At 54.8% G+C, this 20,065-nt stretch overlaps 8 protein-coding genes across 8 annotated transcripts; 3 read left to right on the top strand and 5 right to left on the bottom strand.

The window, feature by feature from the left end:
• Window positions 1–712: 712 nt before the first annotated feature.
• V1518DRAFT_409828 (SGF29 tudor-like domain-containing protein) lies at window positions 713–2,354 on the bottom strand. The gene is made up of 5 exons (XM_066902448.1): window positions 1,905–2,354; window positions 1,767–1,848; window positions 1,565–1,714; window positions 1,375–1,509; window positions 713–1,300 (listed from the first exon to the last, which is right to left on the bottom strand). Exons 1-5 carry the CDS (start codon window positions 2,179–2,181, stop codon window positions 1,015–1,017), a joined length of 930 nt encoding a protein of 309 aa, XP_066762282.1. The 5' UTR covers window positions 2,182–2,354; the 3' UTR covers window positions 713–1,014.
• Window positions 2,355–3,503: 1,149 nt separating this feature from the next.
• V1518DRAFT_409825 (uncharacterized protein) lies at window positions 3,504–4,777 on the bottom strand. Its single transcript, XM_066902447.1, has one exon. The coding sequence runs from the start codon at window positions 4,550–4,552 to the stop codon at window positions 3,713–3,715; it is 840 nt and encodes a 279-aa protein (XP_066762281.1). The 5' UTR covers window positions 4,553–4,777; the 3' UTR covers window positions 3,504–3,712.
• A 2,085-nt stretch (window positions 4,778–6,862) lies between these two features.
• V1518DRAFT_424847 (glycoside hydrolase) lies at window positions 6,863–8,674 on the bottom strand (the record flags this gene model as incomplete). The annotated part of the gene is made up of 2 exons (XM_066905885.1): window positions 6,863–8,523; window positions 8,584–8,674. The coding sequence occupies 2 exons, from the start codon at window positions 8,672–8,674 to the stop codon at window positions 6,863–6,865; spliced, it is 1,752 nt and encodes a 583-aa protein (XP_066762280.1).
• A 1,252-nt stretch (window positions 8,675–9,926) lies between these two features.
• On the bottom strand, window positions 9,927–11,063 carry V1518DRAFT_389877 (N-anthranilate isomerase; the record flags this gene model as incomplete). Its single annotated transcript, XM_066901743.1, has 2 exons — window positions 10,449–11,063; window positions 9,927–10,367 (listed from the first exon to the last, which is right to left on the bottom strand). Exons 1-2 carry the CDS (start codon window positions 10,623–10,625, stop codon window positions 9,927–9,929), a joined length of 618 nt encoding a protein of 205 aa, XP_066762279.1. The 5' UTR covers window positions 10,626–11,063.
• V1518DRAFT_409816 (glycosyl transferase family group 2-domain-containing protein) lies at window positions 11,062–14,228 on the top strand. Its single transcript, XM_066902446.1, has one exon. The coding sequence runs from the start codon at window positions 11,344–11,346 to the stop codon at window positions 14,017–14,019; it is 2,676 nt and encodes an 891-aa protein (XP_066762278.1). The 5' UTR covers window positions 11,062–11,343; the 3' UTR covers window positions 14,020–14,228.
• Window positions 14,229–15,463: 1,235 nt separating this feature from the next.
• Window positions 15,464–17,687, top strand: V1518DRAFT_39576 (concanavalin A-like lectin/glucanase domain-containing protein). Its single transcript, XM_066901810.1, has 2 exons — window positions 15,464–15,898; window positions 15,952–17,687. Exons 1-2 carry the CDS (start codon window positions 15,778–15,780, stop codon window positions 17,550–17,552), a joined length of 1,722 nt encoding a protein of 573 aa, XP_066762277.1. The 5' UTR covers window positions 15,464–15,777; the 3' UTR covers window positions 17,553–17,687.
• On the top strand, window positions 17,688–19,111 carry V1518DRAFT_39573 (Alpha/Beta hydrolase protein). The gene has a single exon (XM_066901809.1). It carries the CDS (start codon window positions 17,823–17,825, stop codon window positions 18,813–18,815), a length of 993 nt encoding a protein of 330 aa, XP_066762276.1. The 5' UTR covers window positions 17,688–17,822; the 3' UTR covers window positions 18,816–19,111.
• V1518DRAFT_409811 (40S ribosomal protein eS1) lies at window positions 18,714–19,964 on the bottom strand. Its single transcript, XM_066902445.1, has 4 exons — window positions 19,890–19,964; window positions 19,792–19,826; window positions 19,601–19,724; window positions 18,714–19,544 (listed from the first exon to the last, which is right to left on the bottom strand). The coding sequence occupies exons 1-4, from the start codon at window positions 19,891–19,893 to the stop codon at window positions 18,931–18,933; spliced, it is 777 nt and encodes a 258-aa protein (XP_066762275.1). The 5' UTR covers window positions 19,894–19,964; the 3' UTR covers window positions 18,714–18,930.
• Between the last annotated feature and the right edge of the window lie 101 nt (window positions 19,965–20,065).

Here is a 20,065-nt window from a genome sequence, read left to right as displayed (position 1 = left end):
CTCGTCTGCCCCTCTACTCGTCGTGCACTCCGCAACAGTGACCGCGGGCGAGCTCGTCCGGCGGGTGCGCGGAGGCGGTCGTGGTGCTGTCCCCAACAGCATCCTCGTCTTTGGGCACAGGTGTGTGAAGGGCGCGTGCCGAGGGCATGCTGGCAAGACGGCCATCCCCAAAGCGGCATAGTCTGAGGCTGTGCAAGTGTGCCCCGTCCCGGGACCCCAGCGCCTCCTGCACAACCGTCACTTCGCAGATACTTTGCCTCTGAGCCCACCCGTCTCCGCTCCGTCACATCTCCCTCCTCCGGAAGCCAAGCACCGCACGCAGCAATGCTTCCGTCGCCGAGGCCGGCTTGGGCTTGCGGGGGGGGCTGTGTGCGCGCGGTCGACTGCGTGCTGAACGATTTCTGCGGCCGGGATCAGATCCACACGCCAAGCGGCGGCCGCAGAGTCCGGCTTCACAGCAGTTTGCACAGCCGTCCTCCCAACTGCTCAGCGTTGCGCAGAGTGCTCCATCGTCCGGGCACCGTTCATCGCTGGCCCGGACACCGCTGCCTTTCCCGGGACCCGACTCAAATAATTGGTCCGGCTGCCCACCGCAGCACTGCTCATATAAACACTCCTTATCGCGCTGCGGCGCTCTGGACCCTGATCAGCACATGCGTGCTTCAGTCAGGTTGATGGAACTGTGGATCGGCTCGCTCACTCACAAGTACAACGACTGACAATTTTTCATTCTACACCACCGTAGTGGGGCATATCCCAGGGGAGGGGGGCTGTGCTGCGCGCATCTTCCAAGAGCCCTCGGAAATAAAAACTGCAGTCAGCTTCTCCGCCTGTACAGCCGCGAACCAGATCTGTTGCAATCTCGCTTGCACATGCCTCTGATGAACGGTACATGCTATGACCAAAGAACCAGAGTGCTTCTCATAGCGATCCTCAGCCATCACGCAATCACATGGCCGCTCATACCAATTCCCTCGTCTGATATTCTTTGCTAGTTTCAGCTGTGTCCACTAACTACTTTGGCATCTCTAGCACAAGCCGCCGCTCGACCTCAGTCTCCTTGCCAACCTCCTCCTCGCCCTCAAATTTGAGCCGGCAGGTTCCATCGCGTTTCGTGCCTATGACTTCTGCCCTGTAAAACGTAGTCGTCTCGGGATATCTTGCTAGTACCCGCGTGCCTGTGGGATACGGCTGCAGGTCCGCAGAATTCGACGAGATGAGAATAATGTCCTTCGGGCCTGCCTTGTACATCTGGCCTGGATTGTTATTCTCGTCCGGTTCAGGGTCTTGCACTTCGTATCTGTTTTTGGTTAGAAATAGTCAGTTAAAGCACGCAGGCTAGCTGTGCAATTCCAAGAAATACGCCAGACTCACCTGACTTTACTGCCGTCGCCCATGATCTTTGTGATCTCGCACTGAATCCACTCGGCGTCTGCGCCTTTTTGCTTCTTCGGTCGAAACGCCACCTGAGATCCGACAGCGGGTATCTCAACCGGCACCACGGACGAACTATTTAGTGTCAAATTATGCCGGAAGCGTCACTGCCATCAGACTATATACATACCTTCGAGCCTTCTTGAAAACCTTCGGGGTATCAACAGTGGCTATGTCTTCCACTTTTCGCTTTTTTCGTTTACTTTCTGATAACATGGTCTCGGTAGCCTGGCGGAGTGCTGACAGAATAGAGACGTCTTCAGTAGCTTGGTCGAGAATGCTGCAATCCGTCAACCCTTGTCCGTAAGCCATGCCAACACCCAAACACTTACGCCTTTTCAGCTGTAGCGTATTCAGTCTGTTTTTGATATAGTTCTCGCATTTGCTCCAATTCCGTCAACAATGACTTCACATCTAGATATGTGGCATTAGCACCTCTACCCACAGCGCCATGAATCCACGTCACTGACCATCAATATTCTCAGGAACAATTGTCGTCGCCGTCTCAATCATGTGGCTATCATCCGACACAGTAGCAAGCGCTGTGATCCTTCGCATCGAACTCTCAACATTTGCCGCCGCTAACTTCGCGCTCTCGTTCATCGTCGCGTACTCGGACAGGTTGCGGATCTCCTCGCATATTTTGTTCCACACGTCCGCTTCGCCGGAAGAGTCGACGCCACTGCTGGACTGGCTTGACAGATACTGAGAAACGGATGACGGACGACTCCGAATTCGCGCAGCCATGATGTTTCGTTTCTCCGTTGCAACTGAGCCGTCGAGTTGCCCCTATGACGAATTGTGGATGAACGCAGCGCGTGCGGCGCGCGATATTCCAGACGTCCGACGTGGAGCACCGAGAATGGCACAAGCACCTTACCGCTTACGAATATCCGCTAATACTTTCAAGGAACCCGTCGATCTTCGTCCGTTCAAGTTTTTTACCCGCGACGCCAGCACTGACTACGATTTTGTAGCAGTCACCAAAAATCCGCGCATTCTACCTTGCAGACTCAGTGCAAGACATACGCTCGCAGAGCGAGTATATGGGCGAGGGAATTTGATTGATGGGGGACTACGACCTGGCGACGCACCCGTCGGGAGTACAGCAAGTCTGCACACGTGCTAATTGTTGCACCCTGCAACCAACGTACGTAAAAGATAGATCCCTTCGAAGTCTGCCACCACAATTTTCCGCTCTACAGGAGAAAATTTCGTTGACCAACGCATGCACCCGCCCAGATAACTGCGTAGCACACGACTGGCCGAAGACGCCGAGCTGATGCCGTATCTCGCTCGTATTCGGACCACATATGGAATATTTAGGTTACGTCAAGAATTCTTCCGCGGAGCGCTTCCATGCAGCCCATGTTCTGGAATCATACTAATCTAAGCGCCCTAGTAACCTGTTCTTCGTTGGCTGATCGCATATCACAAACAGCTGTACACAAGATACGCTTGTAAGCGCTCGCCGCACATCATCCATTACCCCGCGACTCTACTTCGGCAAATGCGGCCGCCTTCAGCATCAGCACCGCTTATCGCGCGTGCGCTCAACGGACGAATCTCGTCTCTTCGGGATCGAGGTAAACGAGGAGCGGGATAGAAAGTATTGACATGACGTAAGTCACTATGGCGGCATTGCATAGATTAGCGACAAAAGTACAAGATGATCGGAGCTGTAAGTCAAGAGTCGACTGGCAGCGGAAGCCGCATCACTGTTACCTGTGTCGTGACGACTATAAAGTGGCTGGACAGTTGGAGTTATATTTAGGAGGCGCATGCGTGGCAGCAGGTTATGAAGGCTAGTCAAACCTAAAATGAGAGGGGGCGACGAGCTAGCAGCGACATCGAGCTAGCAGGGATTTGCATGCTAGCCACATATTTGACTCTAGTCTCCTCGCCCGCGGTCCTTCTTTCCGTAGTCCAACAGCTCTCTACATCACGGGGATAACTTGGGGCATGGTCAGACGCGGGATAGGGAGACGAGATGGGCGGCCTAGAGGGGCAAAGGTGCACAGCAGTCTTAGTGTGAGGCTGACTGCAGTTGTATTCCAAATTATTAGATTTCTTGCAGATGATCTTCAGCGACAACAATTAATATGCGTGCAAATATATTTTTTACCGTATTCGCGAAGTGTTTTGCTTGCGCATATTGCAAAATCAACTTGATGACGATATCATGTTAAAAAAAGCACTACTAGCTAATGACGGCGGGCGCTGAAAACATCAACTGTGGACGGAAAATCCAAAGAGCTATCCGCGCATGAATTGCGGCTCAGCTAGCTGAGGTTGATGCCCCTATCTTGTCAACTGTACTTGATGCGGACACATGCACAAGCCCACACCAGTGCGAGGGCTGTAATTTTGTGCACTTATATGCGCTCGCGCTAACCCTAGCGTGATCCAGCAACTGGTGTATACATTTTGACGCAACTCCCCATCGTGCCTGTCCGTATCCGGCCGCTCGCACACGTGGAACACGTGTGTCTGTCTCTGTTTTCTTGAACCTGAAGATCCCGAACGGCGATGCAGCTGGGCAACGAGGACAGGGTAGAGCGCTGCGCACTGCCAAGGGCGGCTTGCAGAACAGAAGAAATATTGCATACCGATGAGTATGCAACCTGCATGAGCGCAATTCTTCGACACTCGACACGATCACCACCAGGAAACGGCTGATTTCACTGAAGATGTCCAGCAGGGAATGAACCATTCCTAAGTTCGTTAGAGTTGACCATGTCGACGGCCTCAAATACCAGCCATGAAGTCCGTGTGTAGTGAGCGAAAATAAAGAAAAGAAATCCAAATTCCAAATGATCATGCTACTAGCATAATTTTTTTCTCGGAACGTCAAACAGTTCGCGAAGATCAGCAGGAGATATGGTAAATGGCGCCTGCCAAAGCACAGTCCCATATGGACCAGCAGTTTTTCTGCGTCTCTCATTGGTGTCGGCAGATTCTCTCCAAGTATTACACGGTTCATACTCGGTCTTCTGTCCAAACTGCATGTAGCATGGAGATCACGGCAGGCGCAGCATGCGTGACGAGAGCAACATGTTCTCCCGCGTCTGCGCGAGCAGTCTCTAAGCAGCTCAGCGTCTCCCATGACTGACAACATTTCCTAACGCTGTTACTTAAATCAGTGCCCATAAGTGGACAAGCATGGACGAGGTCGTGCCAAGCGCGTCATCTGGCATCAACAGCAGCCCATAGGCGTCTGTCCGTTCCGCTTCGTTCACTGGCCCTCTCGGCCGATCGCCAATACGCGACGCAAATTTAACGACGGCTGCCGTTTCCACAGGTGCATGTATGCATGCATGCTGCTTCGCCTACTGCGAATACGTATAGTCGATGCGCGCAGGCGCTTACGTGGCGTCACGTGTCTATGAGTTCCTGATTGACTGGAAATTGCTATATGATCTAGCTGCAGATATTTTTCCATAAGACATTCACCGCCATCTGCACAGCGGTGTCGTCGGTGCGAATTCGGACTGTGCATTCGTGCTGTATTACAACTTCCACGGCCCAAGACATAACACTCGCTTCCCTAGATGGCGGTCGCTCATCATAATACTTTACATCAATTGGCGAACCACTTGTCTACATGTGGCAACTGCTGCTATACTTCATCTATCTATCCGCCCTTTGCCACCTGCAAACATCGGTTGAGGAGCGAAGTGCCAGCACCAACCCAAAATGCCGTGATGTCGATCGCAGATAATTAAGTGTATAAGAAGGTTAGCCGACCGCGCTAACTCCACCCTCATGAGCCTTATAAGCACTGACAGTGCTTAGTGCATACGCGCAACGCCCGAATATATCGCGTCTAGGACGTATCAAGGATTGCTGCTCGTTGAGCTCCAAAGTCGAAATGCTCGACTGTTACAGTTGTACTGGTATCAATCATGGTTATCTTTGCGGCGGCGGCGGCAGCAGCAGCAGCAGCAGCTAACAAGCTGCTCTCACGTGTGCAATTACTTAGCGAGAGCACTACCGTGCAACTCATGTTTCTCGGTTGTCGGAGCCGAATATCCGTGACATCTGCTCTGGTCCCAGTACAGCGAGAACCGGTCAGCCGTCGAAGCTGTCGACGTCCCGCAATTTGCTGCAGCAGCAAGCAGGAGCCTGCGACAGTAGCTCGCAAGCTGTTGGGAGCTATGGGTATGCGAGGCGTCGAACTAACAGTTTTGCGCCGTGATATTGGAACCAAGACATGCATATGCTCGTAGGTTTTTTCGCATGACATGTCAAAGTCGCTAGAGCAGTCATGCAGCTGCCCGCCGACAAGCCGCCTTCGACGCTGGTAGTTCATTATTGGCTTTAGTTTACTATGTTTTCTGATTTAATTGCGGACATGTGCACGTCCAGCTGTCAAGCTTATCTCCGATGTCGTTCCGTTCATGAAGAGAAGACGACAGCTGTAGGCTCTGGCAATATGTGAGCATGTGATTGACTGGTATATATGGATTTTAACCGTCTTCAACGTATTCTTGCCACAAACGACATTTACGTGAGTATGATAGTGGAGAAACAATAGAGCTGCCGGCGAACAAGCGCATGAATGCGAGGACAGCCGCTGCTGTAGGGCGACTGGTTTGTACTGCTGCTGCAGCAGCGGCGGCGGCGGTGGCGTGCGGCGGTGCGCAGCCCATATGCAGGCGACCGGACGACCAATTCAGCCGCTCGTGGAACTACGGTGCAAATTGGAAACTAAATAAATATTTTTGTCTATCTCTACAGTTGGACAGCTAGCTTAGACGCTTTGGATGCGAGGCGGTGATAGGTTCGACATGGCCGGGAGTCTAGCCCACTGTACGCCCTCGGAGTTCAAAGAGCACAGCAAGGGTGCTGCTAAAGCTTGCGCGCGTACCAAGAGTCTGGATAAGACCGCGTACGTACAAAGGTCCGTAAATTCACTGGCCCGGATGTAGCGAAAGAAAACAGTCCACATCTTCGCTGGCTATGCCGCCACCAGGCGCGCGCACTCTGTTGACAGCAGGTTTGCGTTGGCGGAGGAAGTTTTTAGTTCCAGGTCGAGGTGATGGCGACCTGATTTTAGGTGACGGCCCATGCACACTGAAAACCTCCGACTTTTTTGCACGCGGCACGCCTAGTCTCAGGCTTTGCTGGACTTCGAGGATGTGATTATTTGAATTTAGTTTGAAAAACGAAATGTGATGAGGCGGCCGAAGTGATATCTTGTGTAGCTCTCCAGTGGCCGGATTGAAGTGCAGGCTGAACGATAGCGATTTTACCTCGAAATCACAGCAGAACACAAGGAGTCAATACTGCCTTGGACTATCACAAAGCCAGAGTTTATCGTAGCACTATCATGAATACAAGCAGATTAATTGAAGTAGAAGCAAGCTTGGAATTTCAAACATACAAAAAACTAGTACACCAAATTACCGAGAAGACGACAAATTTTCTAGTCGCAGATCTTGTACATGCTGACAGAGTCGATCACCAACGCACGCGACTCGGTGTCACCCCATGTGCTCTCCCAAGTCTCGCGGTTTGTCCAGAAGCTATGCATGGCAATCTGTCTGTCGCCATCAGTCCATGGCTTGTCGCCGACGTCGTCTGCAAAGAAGCCATTCGTGCCACCTACGGCCACATTCAAGATCAGGTAGAATTCCTGGTCGAACGGCGCCCGATTATTGTTGGCAGGCCACGGGTCCTGTATACTGCTACCATTGTCAAAGGTCGTGGAGAAGTCACCAAGTTCCCAGAAGGACTCGCTAAAGGTGTGATAGATCACCTGGCGGAGACGACCGTCAACGTAGATGGTCAAGTACTTGTCACTCCACTCAAGCGCGTAGGTATGAAATTTCTTGTAGGTGTCACGTCGGAGCTTGTAGCTGTTGTGGATCTTATAGTACATGTCGGTCGCTGAAGACACACCCCAATGCAGCGTAGAGACGATGAAGTTGTTGCCCCCATCCGGGTAGGTGTGGTCGTTACCACGGCTCTCCATGATGTCGATCTCGCCGGACGCGGGCCAAGAGCCGTAGACATTATCTGTCGGAAGCATCCAGATTGCGGGCCAGATCCAGTCGCCGGCGGGGAGTCGTGCGCGCACTTCAACAAGGCCGTACTTGATGCTTGCCTTGGAAGAGATGCGCCCTGACTGAATAGGCGGTATCATGACATCTTCGGAGGAGTTGGAACGGATGGCGCAGTCAGATAGCGTTGAGGATGTGCAAGTGCCGTCTGAGGTGAGGTTGACAGTGTATCCGTTCAACAAATAGTCTTCACCAATAACGTCTGACGTGAGCGTAGGAACGATGTAAAGCTGGCCATCTTGAATAAACGTGTTGTTGTCGTTGTCCGTGGTCCATTCAAACTCGCCGTTGCCAAATCCGCCCAACTCAACCTCGCGGGTCCAGAGAGTTTCGTCGATGGTACCACTGGAGAAATCGTCTTGCATGACGACACAGTACTTGTAATTTGTGACACTAGAGATACCGGCCCAGACAAGCACGCCCACAATGCCGCAGCCGATGACACACGTCACGACAGTGATCCACATGAGAATACGATCACCCTTCTGTCTGTCCTTTAGCCATGGCTTTTCTGAAATATATCCTTGCGGGATGCGGCGAGATCTGAACTTGAGTCGAGAGTGATTGGCGCGAGATGCACTATAATCTTCCGGCGGGAGGTGTGTTGCAGGTCTTATGTCTGTGGACCAAGCGACGCTGCGGCCTTCACTGAGCGAACTCACAGAGGACGATGTGATTCTGCGACTTTCACGATTCTGGCCAAAACTGACGGCAGTGGAGTTGCGGTTACCGTCTATGATGAAGCGGGAACCGGCAAAGCTCGATGTGGAGGGACTCAAAGGCATAGACGGCATAGGCGAAGGGAGCACGGAGCCGGAATTGACGAGAGGTCTAGCGGTCGGCCGCGTCTTGCGGATTACAGGCACCGACACGGCGGTAGGACCGCCCTCGGTGGTGATGCTAGCGCTGCTGGAGGATGCAGTCGAGATATCGGGAACATTTTGGATTCCGGGAGAGTCGGGCACGTCGTGGACGAGTCTAGGGATGTTGGACGACGAAGCGTACGGCGTACCAAAGGGATTCTCTATATATGGAACGTTAGCACTGCTGCATGCCGGATAGGACGGGGAAAGATGAAACGCACCAGGACTGGACGGCGCAGGGGTCGGCGCCGCACTTCTGGGAGCACTGCCGATGTCGTCGACGGCGATGGTAGGCGTCTCGGAAGAGGACATCTTGCGGTAGAGAGGAAGAGCAGAGCGCGGTGACGAGGAAGTGGTGGGGAGGGGCGGCGAGAAGGCCGCTTAAGAGGCGCATTGGGGCCGGCCGCCGCAGGCGCGGCCAGCGCAGCCTTCGATCTGCGAGACAGGGTCGCATATGACACAACGTGGTACGCTGTCGCAGAAGGCGAGACGCAGAATGACAGAACGAGAGAACGAGAGCGGTGGTTGCGCAGCTGCGACGGCGGCGGTGCTAGAGGCGTGTTTCCATGTTGGTGATAATTGGTTCTGTGCCTGATTTTCGTGGCGCAACCGAATCAGCTGCTGACGCGGCTGCTAGCCGCCGGTTTGGCGCGGCTCCTGCCGTCTCGCCTGCATGCGTGCACTGCTATTTGCAGTGCATGCGGGTGACTGCTATGGGCCACTCTATGCCGACTCAAACCTGTGATCGCGCGGCCGTTTGCGGCGGAGACCGCTCTCGGTGCAGCTGTCGCTGCACGACAGGGGTACGCATCTCCCACACGTGTGAGTGTGGCCCGTGCCAGAGACTATTAAAACTCAAGAGTCCACTCTGCGCTCGACACAATGCAATTGCGCGGCTGGGGCCGCTCTGCTAGTTTCTCGACTTGCATCGAATCGAGTGCGCTTTCGCGGCGCGGACCCTTTCCAATCTACGCAGGAGTGCAAGCAATATCAAGTGCAATGCGAGCGCGTTACTTCATTTGTTTGGAGGGATCGATTTTTATCTATCGAGCGCTCGCCACTATGAAAGGGTATCTGCACCGCGCACGAGACTGGTGCGACGTGTTCACGATAATCCAGACGTGTCATTTCGCGCCGTGGATAGAGACAAAAATAGCAGCAGCAGGGGTTAGCTAGAAATGCTATGCAAATGCCGGCCACTGGAACAGCAGGGGCCGGCTCAGTAAGCCGACCGGGAGAGAAAAAAATCGACACAGCCTTTTGTTTACAGCGTACTTCCCGCGACTGCAGACACTCAATTTTTGCATATGCGCCCAAGCGTGAGGCAAACCACTGAACGAAACAGCATGACCAGCTTCTGCTGCTCACCGCTGCGCAGACATTTCTAGCGGAGCTGCGCGATTGACAGCATAGTCAGCCGCCGCTACGAGCGGAACGGGTCTTCCACGGCCGAGACGGCGGAAAGCAGAAGTTCGGATATACTTCGTTCGGGCGTCTAAGTCAACTATAGTAACTGTGTGATGTACGTCTTATCTTGTCTGTCTCCAAGCCCCAACTACTAATACTACCCTTTCGCATTGCGTATGAACAGTGTAATCTTGTCGAGGTCCTGGCGCCCGTCGGTCTCCACCCCGCTGGAGACGTCGACGCCGCCGACGTTTGGTACACGCGTCGCGCCAGCCACGTTGTCTGGCGTGAGTCCTCCTGCGAGCACAAAGGTCGAGCCGGTTGGCAGCGCCTCCCACGGCAGCATCGTGCCCTCACCGCCGCTGCCGCTGTCCAACAGAGCGACGCTGTGGAGCCCCGGCGTACCGACACCCTGGTCCGCAGGGCCGAATGTCTTGATCACGGGCACCGAAATCGCTTTCGTCCACTCGAGAGGCTCCTTTCCATGCAGCTGCACCATGTCAAGCTCGTAGTCGGCCTGGACCGCCAGCACTTCCTCCAGCGACTGATTCCTGAACACACCCACCACGAACGGGCCTTCGCGCCGAATACGCTCGAGCTCACCGTCAAACCACTCGCCGCCATCGTATGTCTGCTCTGAGCTGTCTTGCTCGCGCTCGCGCGCGCGTCGCTCGCGGACTGCCCTGACCGCCCGCGAGATGGCTCGCGCCTGCTCGGCTTTCACGGTTCGCTTGACGTTCGGCACACAAATCATGCCGATGAGGTCAGCGCCACTCTCGACCGCGTGCTGTGCCGCCTCGGGCGTGCGAGTCCCGCATATCTTGACCAGCGGTGGAGCTCGACTGGAGGGCGGCATGGTGCAGTTGTTGGACTGCCGGTGCCGGGATGCGGCTCGGTGTGTGCCACGACGATGATAAAGCAGAAGTTGTGTGAGTCTGAGAACTTCCGCTGCGCACGCTCCAGAGCATCACGTGATGACGAGCCGGCTGCCAAAGTCTCTTCCTGCGGCTCCACTCCATTACGCTGCCTCGGGCTGCTTGTGCTTACGACTCTGCAGATAGCAGGACTCTGCCGGCAGACTCTTCCCGAGTGCGCTGCCGTAGTTGACAGCGACGCCTCGCAGCCCCGCAGCAGCCTACAGGCGGCGCGAGGGTGGAGTAGACTGCGGCTGCCTCATCCGAGGCGCAGACGGGTTTAACTTTGCGCTGTGGGTGAGAGAACAAGCGGCGCAGCGCGACACGTGCAAGCAGTGGCCAGTGCGTTGGGTAACAACCCGGCGTCACCGGTACGAAGGCGAGTCGAATCGAGTCGGGCGGCATGTCGCGCGGTGTACATTTGAAAGTAGTGCTCTCGCGATCGTGGCCCCCAGCCCGCATGCGGACGGCGCACAGAGTGCAGCGGCAGCGAATGCGTACTCGGCCCAGCTGCGCAGAGACAGAAGCTACGCACCAGTGCTAGACGCGAGCGATGCACGCGCGACTCCCGCACGCGCGTGCGCCTTATATCATCGTGCCCGGCCCCGGCCCGCTCCCTGCTTCTTCCGCCGCTGCTCACTCGCTCTCACGCCCGCCACTATGCTCCGCCTCTTCCGCAAGAACAAGAAGGCAGACGAGACCGTCGCAGAGAAGGAGGGGGTCGCTATCCCCGAACTCGCCGTCCCCGCCTACCTCCTCCCCCCCCAGTACCCGTCATCCGTCGCAGAGTACAACAGCGTCTCGTCCGACTCGGCATCAGGATGGGGTGGTATCGACCGCTACGATGTGATGTGCCGCTCTCTTTACCAGAAGGCACAGGAGAAGCATTGGCTCGAGACCATCCAGGACTCGACGCTCCCTGTCGTCGCTCTCCGCATCAAGCGTCTGGACACTGCCATTGAGTACCGCTGCTTCCCCCCGCTCCCCCAGGACCGCGACTACAGCCAGTCTTTTGTTGGCTGTGTCGCCCATCTGAACGCCGAGGTCGCGATGATGTTGTCCTTCCCCGTTGTTAACATCCTCATCGACGCTCAGCCTGAGGATGCATACGACATCCAGATCGCGCCGGACCAGCGCATACAGATCGTGGAGACCATGCGGGATCTCCTCCGCGCGAGACGGTACCACTACGCCGCTTTCGTCCGTAGGGACAACTGCCTTGTCATCTGGGCAGACGACGTCGCTACGGTTCTCAACCTTGGCGCCAATCTCGAGCAGCTCATGATCAATGCCATGTGGGAGACAGACCTTGTTTCTCTTACGCGTCGCAAGAAGCTCGGCAACTCCGTTGTCCCTCCTACCGAGCCCGCCGTCTCAGAGGAGTCTACTAACATCGAAGATGTGAATGTGGACCTCGAGAAGAACCCCATTGCACCGCAGCGACCAATCCAGCTTCTCCAGTGCATCTCGGTCATGGTGGCTTTTCTTATGATATTCACCTTCTCCGGTCTCATGCTGAAGGCTGCCGCAATGGAGATCAAAGCAATTGGCGGTTACTACCGCATTGCCGTCGTTGTTTACATCCCTGTCGTCGCCTGCCTCGCTGCATTCTTCGTGATCGTCGTATCGCAGATCATCTTCCGTATCTTCGGTCCCGTCTCGCAGCTCCACACCAACTCGATCTCCTACTCTGCCATCCGGTCACCTCGTATTCCTCCGAACGTACCGCTGCCACATGTTACCATTCAGTGCCCTGTCTACAAGGAGTCCATCGCTGGTGTGATCAATCCGACCATGCAGTCGCTATCCAAGGCTATCACCACCTATGAGCTCCAGGGCGGCACCGCCAACATCTTTGTCAACGACGATGGTATGCAGATCATTCCCCCTGAGAAAGCTGCCGAGCGACGCAAGTACTACGCGGACCACTTCATTGGCTGGGTCGCCCGTCCCGCCGACGGCGTTGACGGGTTCAAACGCAAGGGTAGATTTAAGAAGGCCAGTAACATGAACTATTGCTTGTCAGTCGCCAACCGCATCGAAGAGATTTTGGAAGCTATGCACAACGAATCCGAGAAGGTTTGGACTGACGTCGAGGAGGCTGAAGCGTACTCGCGTGCGGTCGAGCAGATTAAGCAGGAGGACCCTACTTGCTGGATTGATGGCGACGTTCGTGTCGGTGACCTTATTCTTATTGTTGATTCGGATACTCGTGTTCCTGAGGATTGCTTGCTCGACGCCGCGTCAGAGTTTTACGGTTCGCCTGATCTTGCTATTCTCCAGCACGCCGCTGGTGTCATGATGGTCGTCAACAACTACTGGGAGAACCTAATTGCGTGGTTTACTCGTCTCGTCTACACTTCTATTCAGTACGCCACGGCTTCTGGTGACGCGGCTGCTTTCGTCGGTCACAATGCATTCTTGCGATGGAGTGCGATCCAGGAGGTCTCCTACATTGATCCCGATGACGGCCGTATGAAATACTGGTCTGAGTCCCACGTATCGGAGGATTTCGAGATTTCTTTGAAGCTGCGATGTCTCGGATTCACGATTCGGTATGCCACTTACCACAACGGCGAGTTTCAAGAAGGTGTGTCGCTTACGGTTTACGATGAGATTACTCGATGGCAGAAGTACGCATATGGATGCTCAGAGCTCGTGTTCAAGCCGATGCGATACTGGTACAACGGCATGATCTTCACTCCTCTGTTTCGCAAGTTCTTGGTCACGCGAGAGATTCCGTTCTTCTGCAAGTTCACGATTATCGCATATATCGGCACTTACTACGCTATTGCGGGCATGCTCATCACGTTCTTGGCGAACTACTTCGTCACCGGCTGGATCCTTGACGAGGTTGATCACATCTACGAGACTTCGTTCCAGAACTTCATATCCGCGGTCGTCGTGTTCACTGTCTCCCCAGCTGCGATGGCGCTCGTGCAATACCGCATCAAGGCTGACACCTTCTGGCACGCCCTGTGGGATTCTCTCAAATGGACAGTCCTTCTCGCTATTTTCTTCGGCGGTCTTTCGTGGCATGTGTCGCTTGCGCTGCTGTCGCATATGCTGAGCATCAACATGCAGTGGGGTGCCACGGCGAAGGAACTCGAGGCGTCGAACTTCTTCAAGGAGTTGCCGAAGATTATCAAGGGTTTCAAATACATGTATATTATGTTGATCATTCTTATTATCGGCATGATCATGATGGCATACGTTGTTCCGTGGGAGTGGCAGATTGGGGGATTCTACAGCGCTCTGCCACTCGGATGGGCTGTGGTTGCTCACTTCTTACTACCGATTGCGCTGAATCCGCAGTTGATGACATTCACGTTCTAATTTGGATATCTGCTATTTATTAGCTCAGAAATCAGTCACTAATTTGTCATTTTTTGCGTTTGACCTATTTCGTTCAAGTTCCGGCTGCTACCGAATTTCAGATTGCTAACTACATTCATTTTGTTTTACAAGTTTCCTGTGCCATAGTAATTTGTTTTTATTCACATTAGACGCGTAATATATAAAGGCCACTGCGAGCAAAATTCACATCAATTATTTAGGGCATTGTGTACGTGGCGTGTATAAGTGAAGAGGGGGGTAGGCGGGTGGTTGGTGGTCAAGAGGGTGGAAGAGAAGAGAAATAGGGGCAGCTAGTGCGTGCCCACGATGATTGCTGCGGAAGTGGAATGATGCAAAACTGGCCAGGGTTGGCGGGCAAGAGTTAGACAGGTGTGTCTAAGACTACGCAAGTGCGTATGCGAGATGGACAAAAGGGGCGAGCGAGATGGCGGTTGCTCGCGCAGCCGCAAGCCGAATTGCGCTGACGCCGATAATAATCCGCGTGGTGGCAATAATTGACAAGACTGCAACGAGGCCGCGAGAGCAGATTGGTTAACAGGGGCATAATTGCGGAGAGAACATGCTCGAGGGGAGCCTGGACATGCCGGGGACTCGCGAGATAGAGAACGTCAGCACCCCCTTTTACGGCGCAACAGGCCGCCCGCAAATCAGAGCGGCCTATCTGCTCCTGACATGTGCGATATGTCACGGATAGTGGATACCGGAAGAGCTGAATACACTCACCGCACGCACGTTGCTGCCACGCGGATGTCGACGACGGAACGAGCGCTCTGCCCGCGATGGACGCGTACACGCCTGCTGTCGCCCTGCCAACCTGTCCACAACAAGATGACGACGCGCAGCAATACCGTCCTCTTCCGGTGCGCACTGATGTCGCGCTGCTGGGGTGGGTAGGCCAAGCATGCTTCATTGTACTTGTTTACCATCTAATCAATTTTGCTTTGTGAGGAAGACTCGATAAGGGGCTGCTGAGCCATATACACAATTTCCTTAGCGCGGCCGTATGCGGCTAGCGTTGTGTCGCTCGTTGCGGCGAGAGCGCATGTCGAGTGAGCTTTGAGTTTTAATCTCGGGAGCGTCAGTTCAGGTGAAGGTTTTGCCTGACACGTGCCTCCGTGGCCAGGCCGGCAGAGCAGACGCAGGTGGCCGGAAAATATAGTAAGCGCGCGAGAGTATATCTGTGACGTTCCGATTGCAGCACCAGGTCGAACAAACGGCGGAGTGCGCGAGGAAAGGTCTGAGACGATGTGCAAGCAGAGCAGATGAGTATGTGAGATCGACGCGAATAAGCTCTGCGAAGGATAGCGCTAGGACTGTACGCGTGCGGCGCAGAAGACCCGCGGCGCAGTTCTGTCACCCGCATGAGGCCCTCCGAGGTGTGTGTGCGCACGACCAATATCGTAGGCTTGCGACTAGAGCAGCAGGACTCGCTCTAACGCGCCCAGCGTAGACAGAACTGCAGAGTCGCAGAAACGAGCGTGGTTACTTGTGGCGGCGCGAGGGTGGTGCGGGCCGGCTCGCGCTGCTGGTGCCTCCTTTATGCTCGCGCCAGCGCGCGAGTCGCGCTGAGAGTGCGATGCTGTACTTGCCGCGCTACTTGCTTTGAGCGCTCTATTCGCACGCGTCACGACCCACTGGACGGCGGGTTCATCGCGCGTGCTCTTAAGCACCGCCGCCGCCGACGTCGCGCCCGCCTGCTCGCTCTCTCTGTCTGCAAGTACAACTTCTGTCACCCCAATGTCGTCCTCCTCCGCAGCCAACGACAAGCTCGCGCACGACTCCGCCGAGCGGCTTGCCGCCCAGGTATCCGAGCGACTTGCCGCGGCACCTCTCCCGCCTTCTCCCCTCTCGCGACCAGGCATGTCTCGTTCTCGTCCTCAAGGCCAGCTCCACCGCTAACCATCTCAACAGCCAACCCCTTCAGTACCCCGTCGAGCTCATACTCCAACATCTCCCAGCTTGCAGTAGTCACTCCCGTCACCTCCTCCGAAGCCTCTTTCTCCGAGGCCGGTCCCTCGAATGCGACTCGGCAGCGACCCGGCCTTGTGCCACTCTCGCCTCTGTCGTCGAATACCCCGAGCGCGCCCATGAGCCCAACCGGCACGACTTCGTTCGTTGGCTCACGCTTCATCGCGCACAGCGCTTCTAACGCGTCGCTCGCCGCACCCGGACTGACACATCGCCCGCCGTTGTCGTCCTCTGCAAGCGTATCGACTGGCATGAGCGAAGATGGACTCTGGGCACGGGATGTCAATCGGACAATCCTGGACTTCCTGCCCGCTGAGGACCTGAAATCGTCGTCGCGGCAGCTGCACCCGCGGCTGAAGTTCAAGTCTCGCCGAATCCCGCAGGGTTATATCTCTGAGAAGCCATGGATCAACGATAGACAGCATGGCGACCGTATCTTGCTTATTATCACTATCATCACATGCGTCATTGGCTGCGGCATCATGGGCGTCTTGATCTGGTCTGGTATCAGCAGCGTCACGAACTACAAGTACTGTCTCGTTATGGAGGATGACTTCTCGAGTGGAACGATTGACACGGATCTTTGGACCCAGGAGGTCGAGCTCGGTGGCTTTGGCAACGGCGAGTTTGAATGGACTACTAGCAACAGCAATAACTCCTACGTCGAGGACGGCAAGCTCTACATAGTTCCCACTCTCACGTCCGACGTCATTGGCGAGGACAACCTGCTGAATGGATACACCGTGAACCTCACCTCGGACGGTACCTGCTCGTCCTCAACCCTTTCCGACTGCGCCATCAGTTCCAACTCCTCCGAAGATATCATGATCCCTCCCATCCAGTCCGCGCGCCTCACATCTAAGGCGAGCATCAAGTACGGTCTTGTCGAAGTTAATGCGCGTCTTCCCGTCGGCGACTGGATCTGGCCTGCAATTTGGATGCTTCCGACAGATAATGTTTACGGCTCTTGGCCCGCGTCCGGCGAAATCGACATCATGGAGAGCCGTGGTAACGACCACAACTACGAGGACGGTGGTTACAACTATGTCACCTCGACACTGCACTGGGGTTTGGACTCGGATACCGACAAGTACTACAAGCTGCACAACAGCTACAAGCTCCGACGTGACACTTACAAGAAATTTCACACCTACGCGCTTGAGTGGAGTGACAAGTACTTGACCATCTACGTTGACGGTCGTCTCCGCCAGGTGATCTATCACACCTTTAGCGAGTCCTTCTGGGAACTTGGTGACTTCTCCACGACCTTCGACAATGGTACCAGTATACAGGACCCGTGGCCTGCCAACAATAATCAGGCGCCGTTCGACCAGGACTTCTACCTGATCATGAACGTTGCCGTTGGTGGCACGAATGGCTTCTTTGCAGACGACGTCGGCGACAAGCCATGGACTGATGGCGACAGACAGATTGCCATGCACAGTTTCTGGACAAATCGCGAGAGCTGGGAGAGCACATGGGGCGACGCTGAGGATCGCGCCATGGTTGTGGACTATGTCCGCATGTACAAGATTTGCGAGTAAGACGGAGGTGGTGGACAAAGTGTGTCTGTGTTTGCTCGTGCATTTTGTAGTATTAGTGTGTCCACGTCCGAGTTATGTTTGCTGCGTTTATAATTACCTAATAGTTTAGATCTTTTTTGGTTTGTAAGTTAATTGCATTGCAGGTCTTTCAACGGTCAGAGAGGGGGTTTTTGGACATAGTGTGTGATAGATAACTTCGGGTCGCTGATCCGCCTTGCCCATCGCGACCCCAAGTATTGAAATTCCTATCGCGACAGTCACACCCCAGCCATGGCACGCCCACTTGCGCCGTGCGCGCAGTCGCTGCGTCTGCTACTCACCCCTCCGACGCGCACTCTGCGGCAACCGCACCTCTCTCCAACCGTCGCCTCGCAGTTCGCCCCGCACTACCGCTCTTCGTCCACATTGCCGACGTCTTCCGGCAACCAACAAACAAGTCCTCTAGAGCTGCAATACCTACAATTCGACGCGCCCGCCAGTGTCCCCGAAAACGCTCCCACAATCCCACCAATTGTGGTGCTTCACGGGTTTCTAGGCTCCAAACAGAACAACCGCAGCGTATGCAAGCGCTTCGCAGCAGACCTGTACACGCGCGTGTACGCCCTTGACCTGCGCAACCATGGCGACAGCCCCCACGTGCGCACGCATGACTACCTGTCGCTCGCTCTGGACGTCGAGCACTTCATCGACACACAAATACAGGAGAAGCACGCGGTCGTGCTGGGTCATTCCATGGGCGCGAAGACTGCGATGGCAGTCGCGTTGCGTCGACCGGAGCTCGTCGACGCGGTGGTCGCGGTTGACAACGCGCCTATCGACGCAGCGCTCTCGTCGGATATTCCGCGGTACGTCGACGCCCTTCGACGCATCGAGCGCATGGGGTTGAAGTCCGTCAACGACGCGTTCGCGGTGCTGGGAAAGTACGAGACCTCCGTCGAGATCCGCAGATTCTTGCTCACCAACGCGATTTTCAAGTCAGACGGCACCGTCGGCTTCAGAGTGCCCCTTGATATCCTCGCAAGAGCACTCGACCACGTCGCTGAGTTTCCCTTCAATTCCAACAACGACCGCTTTGCGGGACCGGCTCTGTTTGTCCGCGGTTCGCGCTCCCACTACGTTCCCGACGAGTCCATCCCCACCATCGGTCGCTTCTTCCCGAGGTTTGTCCTTAAAGACGTTGACGCCGGCCATTGGCTCATTTCGGAGCGTACAACGGAGTTCATTGATATCGTTGAGGATTTTCTCCGCAACCTCAAGGACTAGCGTTTGTACATATACCATAATAGACTTGCTTGTTGGCAAAAAGTGGGACAGAACTTTTACACCGCACCACATAAACACTTTATACAGTACATTGAATACAAGATATTCTTTTGATTTAAACCTCCTCAAGTACAACCTCCTTGAACTCACGCTCCACCTTCTGGCCAGTCTCAGCAGAGCCGGAACCCTCGCCGTGTAGGGCAAGCAGAGCACCAAGATCGAACTTGGGCTGCTTCAGAAGCTTAACTTTTCGGATGTAGACATTCTGGAGAGGGTAGATGCCCTGGGTAGACTTCTCGATCTCACGACCGATAACTTCAGGGATCAACTTGCTGGTGAGCTGCGCGAGAGTACCGCTGGAAGCCTGGCGAGACATAATCTCAATCATCTTCTTCCGGATGGCGCGAATCTGCGAAGACTGCGCGTAGGTGGTCTTCTTGACCTGGTTGCTGGACCGCTTGGTGAAGGCGATGGCAAACAGACGGACGAGGTAGTCATCAGTGGTCTTGACGGTGACATTGGCCTCGATCAGGGACTGCCACTTGCGGACAAGCGATCTCAGCTTGTCGGAAGTGAAGTCAAGACCGTGGAAATTGGTCAGAGCGTTCTTGCCCTGGACCTCGTCAATGCGAAGCTTGACCTTGCGGAAAGCGTGGTCCTCCTGGCCACCTTGGAGATCGGCGAGCGAAACCTCAACGATGCGGCCCTTGAGCGAGTCGACGGCATTTTCTGTAAGAACCGTCAGAACAGTCAACCTCAACTGCAATAAAATAGGAGATACGCACTCAAACCGGTGGAGCGGTTGACAAGAGTCTGGCCAACATCACGATTCTCGAAGACGGTGGGAGCCTTGAGCTTGTACCAGTCCTTGCGGGTGAAGGGGTCGACGACTTTCTTCTTGATGCCCTTCTGCATAGCGAAAACGTCGTTAGAACTTGCGTCGTGAAAAGTCGACGGAGAACGACAAGTAACGAACCTTTCCCTTACTCAGTCTCTTGTTCTTTCCCACAGCTATAGTAAATAGAAGTCAGAATGCGATGCAATAGACGTAACAACGAACAAGTTGCAGCGTACCCATGGTGTAACGAGTTGCTGGCGACGCGGAAAACGGTGGACAGTCGATGCGTGGAGAGCTGAAATCGGCGAGACGGTGAGCCTGGTCTTGGGCCACTGATGTTGAGAACTGCCCGGCGCTCGTCCCAGCCGAGGCGCATCTGCGTGACTGCGTTTAGCCCTATCTAGCAGCCGCA

The sequence above is a fragment of the Limtongia smithiae genome, assembly GCF_038497785.1.
Source record: "Limtongia smithiae strain NRRL Y-17922 unplaced genomic scaffold V1518scaffold_1, whole genome shotgun sequence".
NCBI classification, from domain to species: domain Eukaryota; kingdom Fungi; phylum Ascomycota; class Lipomycetes; order Lipomycetales; family Lipomycetaceae; genus Limtongia; species Limtongia smithiae.
This window is presented reverse-complemented; position numbering and strand designations above follow the sequence as displayed.